At 38.9% G+C, this 13,646-nt stretch overlaps 1 protein-coding gene across 1 annotated transcript in view; it reads right to left on the bottom strand.

The window, feature by feature from the left end:
* The window catches only part of LOC103027362 (uncharacterized), a 31,018-nt gene that overhangs the window by 15,345 nt on the left and 2,027 nt on the right, over positions 1–13,646 (bottom strand). The window contains exons 4-7 of the mRNA XM_049472674.1: positions 13,340–13,420; positions 10,474–12,432; positions 10,184–10,340; positions 2,833–3,249 (exon numbers count right to left, since the gene is read on the bottom strand). Coding sequence (XP_049328631.1) covers positions 2,833–3,249; positions 10,184–10,340; positions 10,474–12,432; positions 13,340–13,420 — 2,614 coding nt within the window. The remainder of the gene's footprint in view (positions 1–2,832; positions 3,250–10,183; positions 10,341–10,473; positions 12,433–13,339; positions 13,421–13,646) is intronic.

The raw sequence follows: 13,646 nt of genomic DNA, 5'->3' as shown, positions 1-13,646 counted from the left end.
TCTGAACAATAACAAACACTCAGCTTTGTCCAGAGTTATCATATATAATTTAATCTAATACAGATCACAAATTACCTGATAGAAATGATCAGTTGTTTAAAGACTGATCAGTTGATTAAAACAATCTGTTGTTTAGTAAAGAATGAAAACCTGCAATTTTTTGTGGATAAGGTTTGAAACCCCTGATCTAAAGAACTGCTATTTTAAAGTAACATAATTTGATTACTTTCCATTACTTTAGGATTAGTATAGAGAAACTATAACCATATAAAACAGAACTTAAAACATTTACTTTCAAAATCACACTAAACCCTCCAGTGATTAATATGATCATCAGATATTTATGCTGGTGCTGCCGATTTAGACGTCTAATTTACATGCTGCTGTGTTTATACAACACCTTGATTTTAATCCATTTTCAACAATTAAATGTATCATATGTAAGTTTATAATGCAGTGCAAGCGTGTAGTAGTATTTAGATTTACAATTACACATTTCTTTTTATCTATATATTTATCCTCAATAAACTGAGCTGAGTAAACTGTGCTTTATGACACAAACCCAGCCAAGTGGATCATTTTTATATTGATAAATCCATTTGATTAAATAAACACAGAGCTAAAAATTAAAATAATATTTTAAATAAAATTATTATGGGGCAATAAAGACAAACAATACTGCTCTGAGAATAACAGAAAAGTTATATTAATTAAGTTTGTTTCCTGCAGAAAATTTAATAATTTATTTTGATTTAGAGAAGTAATAAAATGTATTTGATCAAGAGTGTCTAAACGTTTGCAAATAACTGAATAACACATTAGAAACTGGAAAAGAAATCTTCATGTTTCATCCTTTTTAATCAAGTATCTTCAGCACTCTCCTCAACAAATATTACATCAGTCATTACACAAAGACAGAGAGATTGTGCAGTAAGACCTTCACACTCACCTCAGCTGGGAGATGAAGGGCAGACACTGAAGGAAACTCCTCACTTCACTCTCTTCATCTGAGCAGCCTATCAGTTCTACTGGTTTCTTCACTGTTTGGAGTTTCAGCACTTCTAGTAAGATGGAGCTCTTTCTCTCTGAGAGGTATATTCTCCAGACTGCAGGAGCTGACTGGTAAACTGGTTGTAATGCTGGAAGAAAACTCCTGCCTGTTTCAGTCTCATACTTCTTCATATGAGAGAACAAATCCAGCAGGAATTTACTCTGTTTAAAATAAAAGTACTCGTCCTTTTCATGATTCTCTCTGTAAGGGAAGGTTGTGTAGCTGCACACAGACGTCAGCAGTTTAGGGAAGTTCTCTCCTGTAGTTGAATCACACTCTGCCGCTGCAGCAATCAGCTTCACCAGACACTGGAGGTCTGCTCCTCTCCTGCAACCGAAACTGTTCAAATAAGAAGACAAAACACAAACAGAAAAGATATCTAATGTTATTTTTTCTTTTAAACAAATAAATTATGTTAGTCTTTGCTCAAATTGATCATGAGTGCTGAAGTTCCTTTAGTGCATAAACTTCTTACCCCTATAATCCTGTTCTCTATCATCTACCAACTATCAACTACACAGCGGTATGACACACAGAAATGTGTCTGAACAACAATAAACACTCAACTGTGTCCAGAGTTATAATATATAATATAATATAATACAGATCACAAATTACCTGATATAAAATTATCAGTTGTTTGAAGACTGATCAGTTGATTAAAACAATCTGTTGTTTAGTTTAGAACGAACGTTTAGTTTACAACTGCAGGTTTTTGTGGAAAAGGTTTAAAATTCCTGATCTAAAGAACTGCTACTTTAAAGTAAAATAATCTGAGTACTTTTCATTCCTTTAATATTACTTCTCTTTTTAAAGCCAAATATAAAAAGAAAAGAAGAAAAACTTCATGTCCAAAATCACATTCAACTGTCCTGTGTCTAAACCCCAAATAAAAACATCTCACATCCACATCAAACTGTCTTTTGTCTTCATGAAACAAATACTCTACTACATTATAAACAATTGAGTTGAACTGAAATTAAACTCTCTGTCTGAAAGCTGTTCTGTGTTTTGTGTCCAGTTTCATCTGCTAATTACATCTCTCTCTTTTACACACAATTACACCCTGCTGTACAGCTGAACAAACACACACACACACACACACTTCTACCCGGCTGTACAGCTGAACACACACACACACACGTCTACCCTGCTGTTCTCAGTTACACTTATTCAGGAGATGTTTAAATCTGTAAGTCACTTATTGCATACATATTTTAATTAATTTGATCATCAGATATTTATACGGTTGATTTAACAATCTAATTTACATAATGTGTTCATACAACACCTTTATTTGCCTATATAAATATTGCCTATATTTTTATACAAAGTTTCGCCTTTATATGTATCTATTTATCATCAATAAACTGAGCAGAATTAAATATGCACTACAAAACAATACCAACAAAGAGGATTTTTTTTTTTTATTAAATACACATATACATTATTACAAATACTACAGATTGTCAACATTTTTGTATTGTACTGTTTGTCAACTGTTTGTATTTGTACTTCACCAATGAGATCACTGATGTTTCATATTAAAAATAATGAATTCATGAATGAATGAAATCTCAAAGACCCAAATTTTACTCAAAACAGAACATAGAAATATCAAATATAATATGATGAAAATTAGACATTTCATATTTTCATGAAAGACAAACATGTTTAAAACTTGATGGATGTGTTTTTGTTTTTATAAATCATCACTTTCGGTCATCACACATAGACAGACAGATAGACAGAGAGATACTGCAGTAAGATTTTACACTCACCTCAGCTGGGAGATGAAGGGCAGACACTGAAGGAAACTCCTCACTTCACTCTCTTCATCTGAGCAGCCTCTCAGTTCTACTGGTTTCTTCTCTGTTTGGAGTTTCAGCACTTCTAGGAAGAGGGAGCTCTTTCTCTCTGAGAGGTTTATTCTCCAGACTGCAGGAGCTGACTGGTAAACTGGTTGTAATGCTGGAAGAATCGTCCTGCCTGTTTCAGTCTCATACTTCTTCACATGAGAGAACAGATCCAGCAGGAGTTCACTCTGATCAGAGTGGTCAGTGCCTCCATAAGGAAAAGAGCTGTAAGAGCACACTGATATTAACAGCTCCAGTGTTTTCTCTCCTGTCTGTCTCTCACACTCTGCTGCTTTAATCAACAGATCCAGAAACATTCTGATGTCAGACCCAAAACCAATTCTATAATAGAAAGTAAAACTGGGATTAGTGAAGAAAACAGGAAGTGTGATACAGACACAGATCATGAAGAATTTTTATAAATCTTAAATTCCATCTGAGAGTAAAGATCTCTGTTTGCTTTTGCTCCTGAAATAATAATTTTATTTTATTTGCAACTGTTAAGTAATTCTACAACCAAGAATCCAACATATTTTCCAATCCTCTGGAAAATGTGTTGACATAAATCAACTCACATAAACCCAGACCAGTTCAGTGCGCAGCATTATGTTCAATTAAAATAACTGTACACCTACCACCCCTATAGTAACAAAAGGGTTCAGTAAAATTCACCACTGAACTAAAAAAGATAATTAAAGAGCTCTGATTTTGGAGTAAGAAATAAAACATAAAAATAACTTGTTTAAAGTTTAACAAATAACTATAAATAAAGTCATCAGCTGTAACATTTGATCAGTTATCTAGACTGCTAGTTAATGTAACCTTGTCATCTGAAGGTGAGACCTAAATTCCTATCCTTCATCAGCTGGCGTGGTGCGGGATTCATTTCTGGCTGGGTTATGACCAGATGTCAGAGCTTTTACCCTTTAATTTACATTACAATTACTGTCTCGCCTCGCTGGAGATGTAGAATGATTAAATACAAAGTCTGCATTGAGCGTTCTGCAATCTGAAATCCCAAAGCAAGCTTTAAACTTGGAATAGAAGATTTTCAGGTATCCACTGCAGAACTTCAGTTCTCTACTAAGTTGAATGTTTGACACAAAACAACAGCAACAGCAAGTGGAAACTTTTTGGGGGCAATTCATTTGCTTAAATAAACACAACATATGTATGCTCTAGATCTAAAAGATGCTGAAACCTTTTCAGACAGCACAAACATTAAAACAACTAAACAATTCTATATTTTAGTTGTATTTCCATTCAAAAAAACAATGCAACACGTTAGCAGTTAGCACACTAACGTTGCATAAAAATACACTTCCTTCCAAAGAAACTTTGCTCATAAAGCTTTATCCTTACAAATCATCTATAGTCATCACTCTCATCAACACATACTACATCAGTCATCACACACAGACAGACAGGCAGACAGACAGAGGACAGACACTGCAGTAAGAACTTCACACTCGGACTTCCGGTGGCGCGCTAGACGAGATGGCAGCTTAGTTTTAGAGCTCCGGTGTCAGCCTTTAATTCCCCCAATTCAAGAACTATAATTCAGTTAAACTACGTTAGACTGACAAAATAATGAGTGGGGACAAAAATAGGAGAGGGGGATACGAGCTGCGAAGCAACCCCGAGCGAGAATCCGAGAAAGAAGCTTCGAACAGCATGGCCCCAAAAGGACAAGATGGAGGCAGCGGAGAAAACGAAACTTTGGACTCGATCAGAGAGGTGATGAGTGAAGTTCTGACAGCGGGGATGGCGGCACTCCGGGCGGAATTAAAAACAGATCTTTCCGACCTCCGCGAATGTTTTCATGAGGACATTAAAAAACAGATGGGCGAACTTAAATCTGAGTTAAACGGGAAAATACAAGAAATCACGGGCCAGATGCAAGGTATAGCGGAACGCGTCGGAGGGATCGAGGAAGGTATGGCCGACATGGAGCGCTGGGATATCGGTGTTAAGGAAGCTCTCACCCAGCTGCTGAGAAACCAGCGAGTGCTGCAAGATAAAGTGTCTGATTTGGAAGGGCGCTCGAGGCGCAACAATATCAGAATCTATGGCGTTCCGGAGGAAGCAGAGGGCACTTCCACAGCGGCGTTTGTTACAAACATTATAAAGTCCGAACTGGGAGATGACCTCGATCTGGACCGAGAGAGCGACCTGGGAATAGAACGCGCACATCGCGCCCTCGCTCCAAAGCCACCCATGGGTGCCCCGCCGCGCTCTATTGTGGTCCGCTTTCTCCGTTTCTCAGTTAAAGAAAACATTCTCTACACGGCTTGGAAGAAGGAGGTCAGTGTCCTTAACAAGCGAGTATATTTTGATCACGATTACGCAGCGGATGTACAGAACAAGAGGAAAGAGTACATACCCATCAAGAAGGCGTTGAGGGAAAAGGGAATACGTTTCCAAACTCCATTAACCAGAATGCGCGTCTTTCTTAAAACGGGTACGGTTATGTACAACAGTGCGGAGCAGGCGGCCGAAGATCTGAGAAAAAGAGGATTCCACGTGGGGGAGGTCTCCCGTGGGCCAAAGCACGAGGTAGTTATGGAGAAAACGCTGTCTCGACTTCTACCGTGGGAGATCCGGCATGGTGGAGGGAAAAAACAGTTCCAGCGGCAGATCCGGGAGAAACTGCAGGAGTACTGTCGAACGGACACCGGTGCGGCAGCTGGAGATGGATGAGCGGTTCAGCCGCAATCCCTCTCTTCCTCTTTCTTTTCTCATTTGGATAACAACACCGGCTGACACCCAGGTATCAGAGACAGAGAGCCACAAAATATTTTTCCTTTTTTTTTTTCTTTTTTTTTTTTTCTTTAACTCTGCTAAAAGAGGGACCCCACACGGTGGCTATTTCCCTCACCATTGAAGTCGACATAGGACCTTTCTTGTTGGAAGTTCAGTTTCTGTATTATAGTTCCCTGGTTTTGCTTGATTGTGTTAGTGTTTCGAGGTCTGGGATGGCACAAGAACAACTATGTCAATGTGAAATTGATGCATTATCAAAGATATAATATTCTTTCTCTGAATGTAAATGGGCTAAATAATCCAATCAAACGCAGCAAAATGTTAGCTAAAATAAAAAGGGAGAAGATAGATATAATCTTCTGGCAGGAAACCCATCTCTCAGATGGCGAGCATGACAAACTAAGAAAAATGGGATATAGGAATGCATTTTTCTCATCATATAGAAATGGGAAGAAAAGGGGAGTTGTTATCCTTATTTCAAACACTGTTAGGTTTGAACTGGTATCTGAAACAAAAGATAAGGAGGGCAGATATGTTTTAGTAAAAGGAAAAATAGACCAAAAAGAAATAACTTTATTCAATATATATGCCCCCCCAGGGAGCCATACCTCTTTTTTTAAACAGGTATTCAATCTCATAACATTAGAAACATATGGCACCCTTATATGCGGAGGAGACTTTAATCTGCTCTTTAATCCTGCATTAGATACTACAAATAAAGAGAGAAGGAGAAACCCAGTCGAAAAATATGTAAATAAGGTAATTAAAGACCTAGGTTTGAATGATGTTTGGCGTTCAATACATGGATCAGATCCAGGATACACCTTCTACTCTGCACGATATGCCTTACATTCAAGAATAGACTATTTCTTAATGTTTGCTGGGGACTTACATAGATTGAAGCATTGTAAAATAGGTTCGCGGGATCTCTCGGACCACTCAGGGGTTTACTTAAATGTACATTTGGATGGTAGATGGCGTAATACATTATGGAGGTTAAATGTTGGCCTATTAAATGACCCAATGTTTAAAGAATCTATGGTATCTGATTTACAGGCGTATTTACAGGACAATGATAAAGGAGATGTTAATCCCTGTATATTATGGGACGCAGCTAAAGCTGTCCTCAGGGGAAAGATAATAGCTAGGGCAGCACAGAGGAAAAAGGTAAAAAATCTAAACCTGCTGACATTGCACGAAAAATTGAGAGAGCTAGAACAACAGCAGACTGTAACTAAGGGTCAGCATATCATATCTCAAATCAGAACTGTGAAACAGGAAATAGATAAAATATTAAGTGAGGAAGTAGAGAAGAATATTAGATTTATGAAACAGCGGTATTACGAGGCAGGACCCAGGGCAACGAAACTATTGGCCTGGAGGCTCAGAAAACAACAAGCAGAAAATGCTGTCCATAGGATAAAGGACCCCACCACAAATAAAATTCTTAACAATCCGGATGATATAGAAAAAAACTTTGAAGCATACTATAAGTCTTTATACTCTCAGCCGTATGAGACTAACAGACACGAAATCACCGAATTTCTCAATTCTTTAGACCTACCTACAGTAGGCAAAGAAATCAATGATAAGCTTATTTTACCCATAACACAGGAAGAGATAGATAGGGCTATAGCAAGACTGAATAACAATAAATCACCAGGTACAGATGGATACCCTCCGGAGTGGTATAAAGCTATAAAGGAACACCTCCTTCCTGTGTTTGAATCCTGTTTTAATTATATCATGAAAGAGGGTTTTCTCCCTCCCTCTTGGAAAGAGGCTTACATATCAGTTATTGCAAAAGAGGGAAAGGACAGGTTAGACTGCACAGGGTATAGACCTATTAGCGTCCTAAATGCAGATTATAAAATTTATGCCTCTATTCTGACAAAGAGGATGGAAACTGTAATGCCCTTCTTGATAGACGAGGATCAAACAGGATTCATAAAGGACAGGCAGGCTCAAGATAATATAAGGAGAACTTTGCATGTTATTGAACAAATTAATAAAGAGAAGATAATGTCACGAATGAGGATGGAGGGATGGACGTAAGTGCACAATATTTTTAATTTAAACAAACTAGATTATAAAAACAGAAAACAAAACACGGGTAACGCAATAACTCAAAAAAACAAGATAAGGATATAAATCTAACTAAGACAAAGACTAGAAAAACTGAGGAAACATGAAACTCTAAATATAACTCTAAACATAAAATAACCTGAGAACACAAAGATTACAACCTGAACAAACTTGGACCACTTACATACAGAGGACAAGGATACAAAAGACTCAACCCTGAACGCTCAAACAGAGGGGCTTAAATACATGAGGAGAGTTAGGAACACCTGGGCTTGGATAACGAGGGGGCAGGGTTACAAACAAGACACAGGTGAGAACACTAATAGTTAGGGCGGGACTAGGGCGGGGCTAGGGCGGAAACAGGTACAAAAACACAACACAAGCACATGGCAGGGAACACATGACAGGTAAACAGAGGGGCAGGAGTACAAGAGACCGAATGAGGGAGACAGACATGGGCTAAACTGTGACAGATAAGTTCCATTGTCCTCAGTCTAGATGCCGAGAAGGCTTTTGATTCGGTCAGGTGGGATTTCCTTTATCTCGTAATGGACAGATTTGGATTTAGTGCAGATTTTATACGTTGCATTCAAGTACTGTACTCCTCCCCTACAGCAAGAATAAAGATTAATGGTAGCCTCTCTAATACAATAATTTGGTCCAAATTTAAATTTTAATTGGCATCTTTCCCATATCAAATATTTAGGAGTATATATACCCAAAGATCTGTCGCAGTTATTTGATCTTAATTACAACCACATTACCAAGAAAATTTGCAATGACTTAAATAGATGGGACCTGCTTCCTTTAGGTTTCGGTGACCGAGTTAGAACCATTAAAATGAACATCCTGCCTAGATTGTTATATCTTTTTTTGTCTCTCCCGGTAGAAATACCTCTGAACCAATTCAGAAATTGGAATAAGTATATTTCCCGATTCATTTGGGGGAAAAAAAGACCAAGAGTTAAACTTAGTACCCTTCATTTGCCAAGGGAGAGTGGAGGCATGGCCCTCCCATCTCTTAGGGATTACTTTATCTCAGCCCAACTGAGACCACTTGTGTGTTGGTGTAACCCATCTTATGAAGCCAAATGGAAAACAATGGAGCTATCCTTGAAAGACATGCCCATACAGTCACTATTAGGTTTGGTAGGCAGGGAAAAGGACTTACTACAGACGGCAAACCAATGGGTGAATCTCTCATTGAAAGTGTGGAGAGAGGTGGTTAAACATTTCCAACTCCAAAAAGAAATTAAACTACTAAGGTGGCCAGCCTCTGATACTGATTTTATGCCACCATTACTAGACCATAGATATAAGCAATGGACTGGCTCCGGTATTACTGCATTATGTAAAATAGTAAAAGACTGGGAACTAAATAGTTTTGCCTCTTTATGTAAGTCACATGGGTTGAGTAGTCAAGATTTCTATAGGTATTCACAGCTCCGCAATTACTTTCATAAAAAGATAAAGGGTCCACATTTTAGTGAACTGCCAATTGTAATCCAGGTATTCATTAATGCTTATAACTCTGGAAATATGAAAAGCCTTATAAGCAAGTTATACAATGGCATCATAATATTGAAAAAGGATTCAACTGACTATGTAAAACATCGTTGGGAAAAGGAGCTGAAAATTGAAATAACTGAGGATATGTGGCTGACAGCCTGGAAAACAAAGTCAACCACTACATGTTCACTGGATTGGAGAGATTTCTGTTGGAAGAACTTAATTAGGTTTTTCATCACTCCTAAACAGAAATCTAAACAGCTTGGCACTCAATTACAGTGTTGGAGGAACTGTGGAACAATCATGGCTGATCATGCACACTTTTTTGTGGTCTTGCCCCTTCATTCAGTCTTTTTGGAAGGACGTGGCTGCGATTGTCGCAAGAATTCTGGGATTTGGCATTAACACAACTTTCACATGCATGTATCTCTGTATTTTTCCAGATGGTCTGAGTAATGATGACATGTATCTACTAAAGATTCTATTAGCCGCAAGCAAGAAGGCCGTTACCAAATGCTGGCTTAAAAAAACGCTCCTACAGTTGGTACTTTTATCTCCATTGTTAAACAATTGCACCTTCTAGAACAGATGACCTTTTCAATAAGACTCCAGAAAGAACTGGGAGAAAAAAGATGGGGTAAATGGAGAGTTTATTTAACCAAACTGAAAGATAGCCCATATTGACTTTTGATTTAAAGTAAGTATATGGAATTGTCAAACCCAGCTATTCTGTGACCTCATGTGTCTTTTTTTTTTGTTTGTTTGTTTTTTGTTTTCTTTTTTTTTCCCTCTCCCTTTTCCCTTTTAGCTTTCTCACTCACCGTATTATTTGTTCCCTTTTTTGAACACTGTGTTAGGTTGTTTTGTATCTCAAAATTGTGAATAAATAAACAGTATAAAAAAAGAACTTCACACTCACCTCAGCTGGGAGATGAAGGGCAGACACTGAAGGAAACTCCTCACTTCACTCTCTTCATCTGAGCAGCCTCTCAGCACTACTGGTTTCTTCTCTGTTTGGAGTTTCAGCACTTCTAGTAAGAGAGAAGCATTTCTCCTTCTCAGGTCTACGTTCCAGGCTGGGAACATAGTCACAAAATCAGCAGGAATAAATCTGACATCAACATGTTAATATAATGTATATCATGTAACACAGTCACAATAAATCAGCAAGAAATCAACATAATTACATTAATATCATGTAACACTCACTCTTTAGGGTAACTTCTTTTTCCTCACTGGGTTCACTGGTGTCTCCTTCTCTGTAGACAGCAGAGACTCTGACTCTGTAGCAGGTGCTGTAGGGATGGGTTATGGTATATTTACTCTCAGGACCCTTTGTTAGAACAGACTGCCAGCCCTCCAGACCAGCTTCCATATACTCCACCATGTAGTGGAGAACAGGAGAGACCCCATCAGCTTCAGGACTCTGCCAGCCAACAGTGAGAGAGTCTGAATTCTGGTTGAGAATTGTAGGCTGTCCAGGTCTGGCTCTAGGAAGTGTCTGGAACTCTGTGATTCTGCTGTAATCACTCATGCTGTTACTGTCCACCACAGCATATCTGAGCTGGTACTGTGTGTCTGGTTTTAGACCCCAAATAACAGAACCTTCTCCAACACTATAAATATCAGTATCACTCCATTTCAAACAAACAGCACTGTTTCCTCTGCAGATCACGGCTCTGTACTCCACCCTGTACCACTGAACAGCACAGAACTCTGATCTGTGCAGTCTCAGGGAAACACATGTTGGTTTTGTGATGGTTATTTCTGGATCCTTTGGCTTTAAGTCAAGTTTTACATTGTAGCTCACAACTCTACCAAACTGGTAAAGCCGTACAGAATATCCAGGAAAACCAGGCTGAGGAACAGAAGCAGCAACAAACTTAGTTTGCAAGGAATCAAAATTTTTCTCCCTGCAGGACAGAAATAAATGCAGGTCATTGAGAATTTTCTGACCGATTTCTGGAATCCTGAATGGAGACTGCACCTCCTGTGCTGCTTTAATGTGCTGCTTCAGAGCTGAAAGAAATGGATCTTCAGCCTCTAGTGATGAGAGAGTGAAGCATAACACTGCGTCTTCTTGTGAATCTTCAATCACCTGCTGTAATTCTTCCTGTGATTTCAGAATAGTGATGTTTGCAGATCTGCAATCATTCAGAGCTACAACTTTGGCGTCTTCATTCAGAAGCCAGTGATGCAAGTTTTGTGGGCTGAATGGCGATTGTGCATTCGTCTTCAACAGATCTTGCAAATTCTTCTCTCCTTCTTCTCCTCTCTCTCGTACGGCCCTAACGTAGGAGGCCAGTTTTTTCTGAAACACTGACTGGTACTTCTGCAGAAGTAAAGAAAACTCAAAAAGAGCCTCTTTCAAACCTGGATACCATGTAGGTACTCCAAGACTCGAGTATATGGACATCATGTCCTGACTAATGCTGATGTTCTTCTCTAGATGCTCGAAAACATCAACTGCACTGTTCAGTAAGTCTTCACTGATGTTTCCAACTACACAAGCAGACGTTGTTTTCAGATTCTTCAGAGGGTAAAGCCAAACTTTCAGAGGAACCGCTCTCTCACTATCAGGTTCTAATAACTCATGCAGTGACCTTAACTGTTTCACAGCAGTTATAAAATGCACTGAAGTATTGAAATCCTCTCCAAATGCATAGAGATCACATTCACAGAAGCAGTCTGCTTGTTCGAGATTCAGGAGTAATTCGTTAACATTCTGGGATTCTACATTTCTCTTAATCTCATCTTTCAGTTTACCACTTCCCTCACTACGTTCATTCTTCTCATCCAGGACAAAATACGCTTGGGCTCCGTACAGCACAGCTACAACCACATGTGTTGCTGAGTTCTGATTGGTCAGTGAGAGAGGAGCTTCACTGTGTAGCAGTCTGTGACTGAGCATGTCCAGTCTGGTTGTGGCTCTGTAGTGTACAGTGACTCTGTCCTGCAGCTGGGATTTTGTGGGGTGTTTCAGAAAGGCAGCAGCTCCAGACACTTTCACCAGACCTGATACAACACTAGCTCTAACAGCAGTGGTCAGGTCCAGAGCTCGGAGTCGGTCCTGCAGAGACTTTCCTTCTAATATCCTCACATCTGTGTGTGGTCGAGGGAGAGACAATCTCATAGTTGATAGTGACTCCTCATCCCACAGAAAAACACCTGAAAATATACAACAGACAAGTGTATCACACTATATGTATTTGATTCTGGAAAGAAGTAAAGATAAACACTAGAGATTTATAAGCTGTCGATTTTATGCAAAGGTTTAGCCACCCCTCATCTAATTCTCTCAGCATACCAGTTTCACGCCTAATACATACTAGTCCAAAGCCCGATCTCGTCCGTTTCTGTCAATGGACAATCTCCACTTCAGGACTACAACCCCCCAGCATGCATCTGTTTCCATTACGTGTCCATACTCAACCAATGCGCTCGCTTTCTTACGCTCGTAATGCCTCAAAATTTTTTAATTGTTTTCAGCTGTTTGTAATTATCTTGTGTATAAAAGCCTAATCCTGTTTGTATCTCTGTGTATGAGCCGTTTTGTCTAATTTGACTTTATTTTTTGTCTTGCCCTTACTGCTTTGCTTGTATTGTGATCTTCTGTTTTTTCACTATTTTCTGGTTCAGGTTTACTTTTTTGATTAGCGGTTGGCTCCAATGTATTGGTTTACTGTCTCTCCGGTTCTGATCCTCACCTGTATAATGACTATGCTCTCTGTTTTTGTCCTTTATATTAAAGCCACATCTTGTTTTTACCACGTGCATCTGACTCCAGTCTGTAACGTTACAACCAGGAGATCTTAAAAAGCTCTCAGATAAATTTGACCAAGGTCTTTGGCCTTTAATAGCTTGTTATTATATGGATTTATAAATAATGTGACTCTTGCTTCAGCAACCAATAGCCACGGGCTCCTCCAAGAAGCTGTACCAGCACTAAGCATTATGTGCCAAATGTGCAAGAAAAGTGCAGAACGTCTAAAAATCAATAGTACAAGAATTATTTGCATAGAGCCTGTAATGAACCTAGTGGACACCATAGAGCACTACAAACAGATGTGGTTACCTGAGCCAGAAGAATCAGTGTGGCAGTCGTACAACATTCCAAGGTCCAATGAACGACCAAGTGCAGCAACCTCAACAAAGTCTGAGGAGAAATTCAAAAATTGTGATGTTACAAATTAACTGTGGCAGTATTACAGGTATTTCGTATACGTACTGATGACTAATGTGAAAAAATGAAGACACTCCATGTTGCACCTGATTCTAATATTACCTATTTTAGGTAGCAACAAATGTGGGCTTGTACCAATGTTCTCCTCACAATATATACACATTTTTTTGGTTGGAGAGGACACTGCAGACGTCTGTCC

The sequence above is a fragment of the Astyanax mexicanus genome, chromosome 25, assembly GCF_023375975.1.
Source record: "Astyanax mexicanus isolate ESR-SI-001 chromosome 25, AstMex3_surface, whole genome shotgun sequence".
In the NCBI taxonomy this organism is placed as follows: Eukaryota; Metazoa; Chordata; class Actinopteri; order Characiformes; family Acestrorhamphidae; genus Astyanax; species Astyanax mexicanus.
Note: the sequence above shows the minus strand (reverse complement) of the source record. Positions and strands in the feature narration are given on the sequence as shown.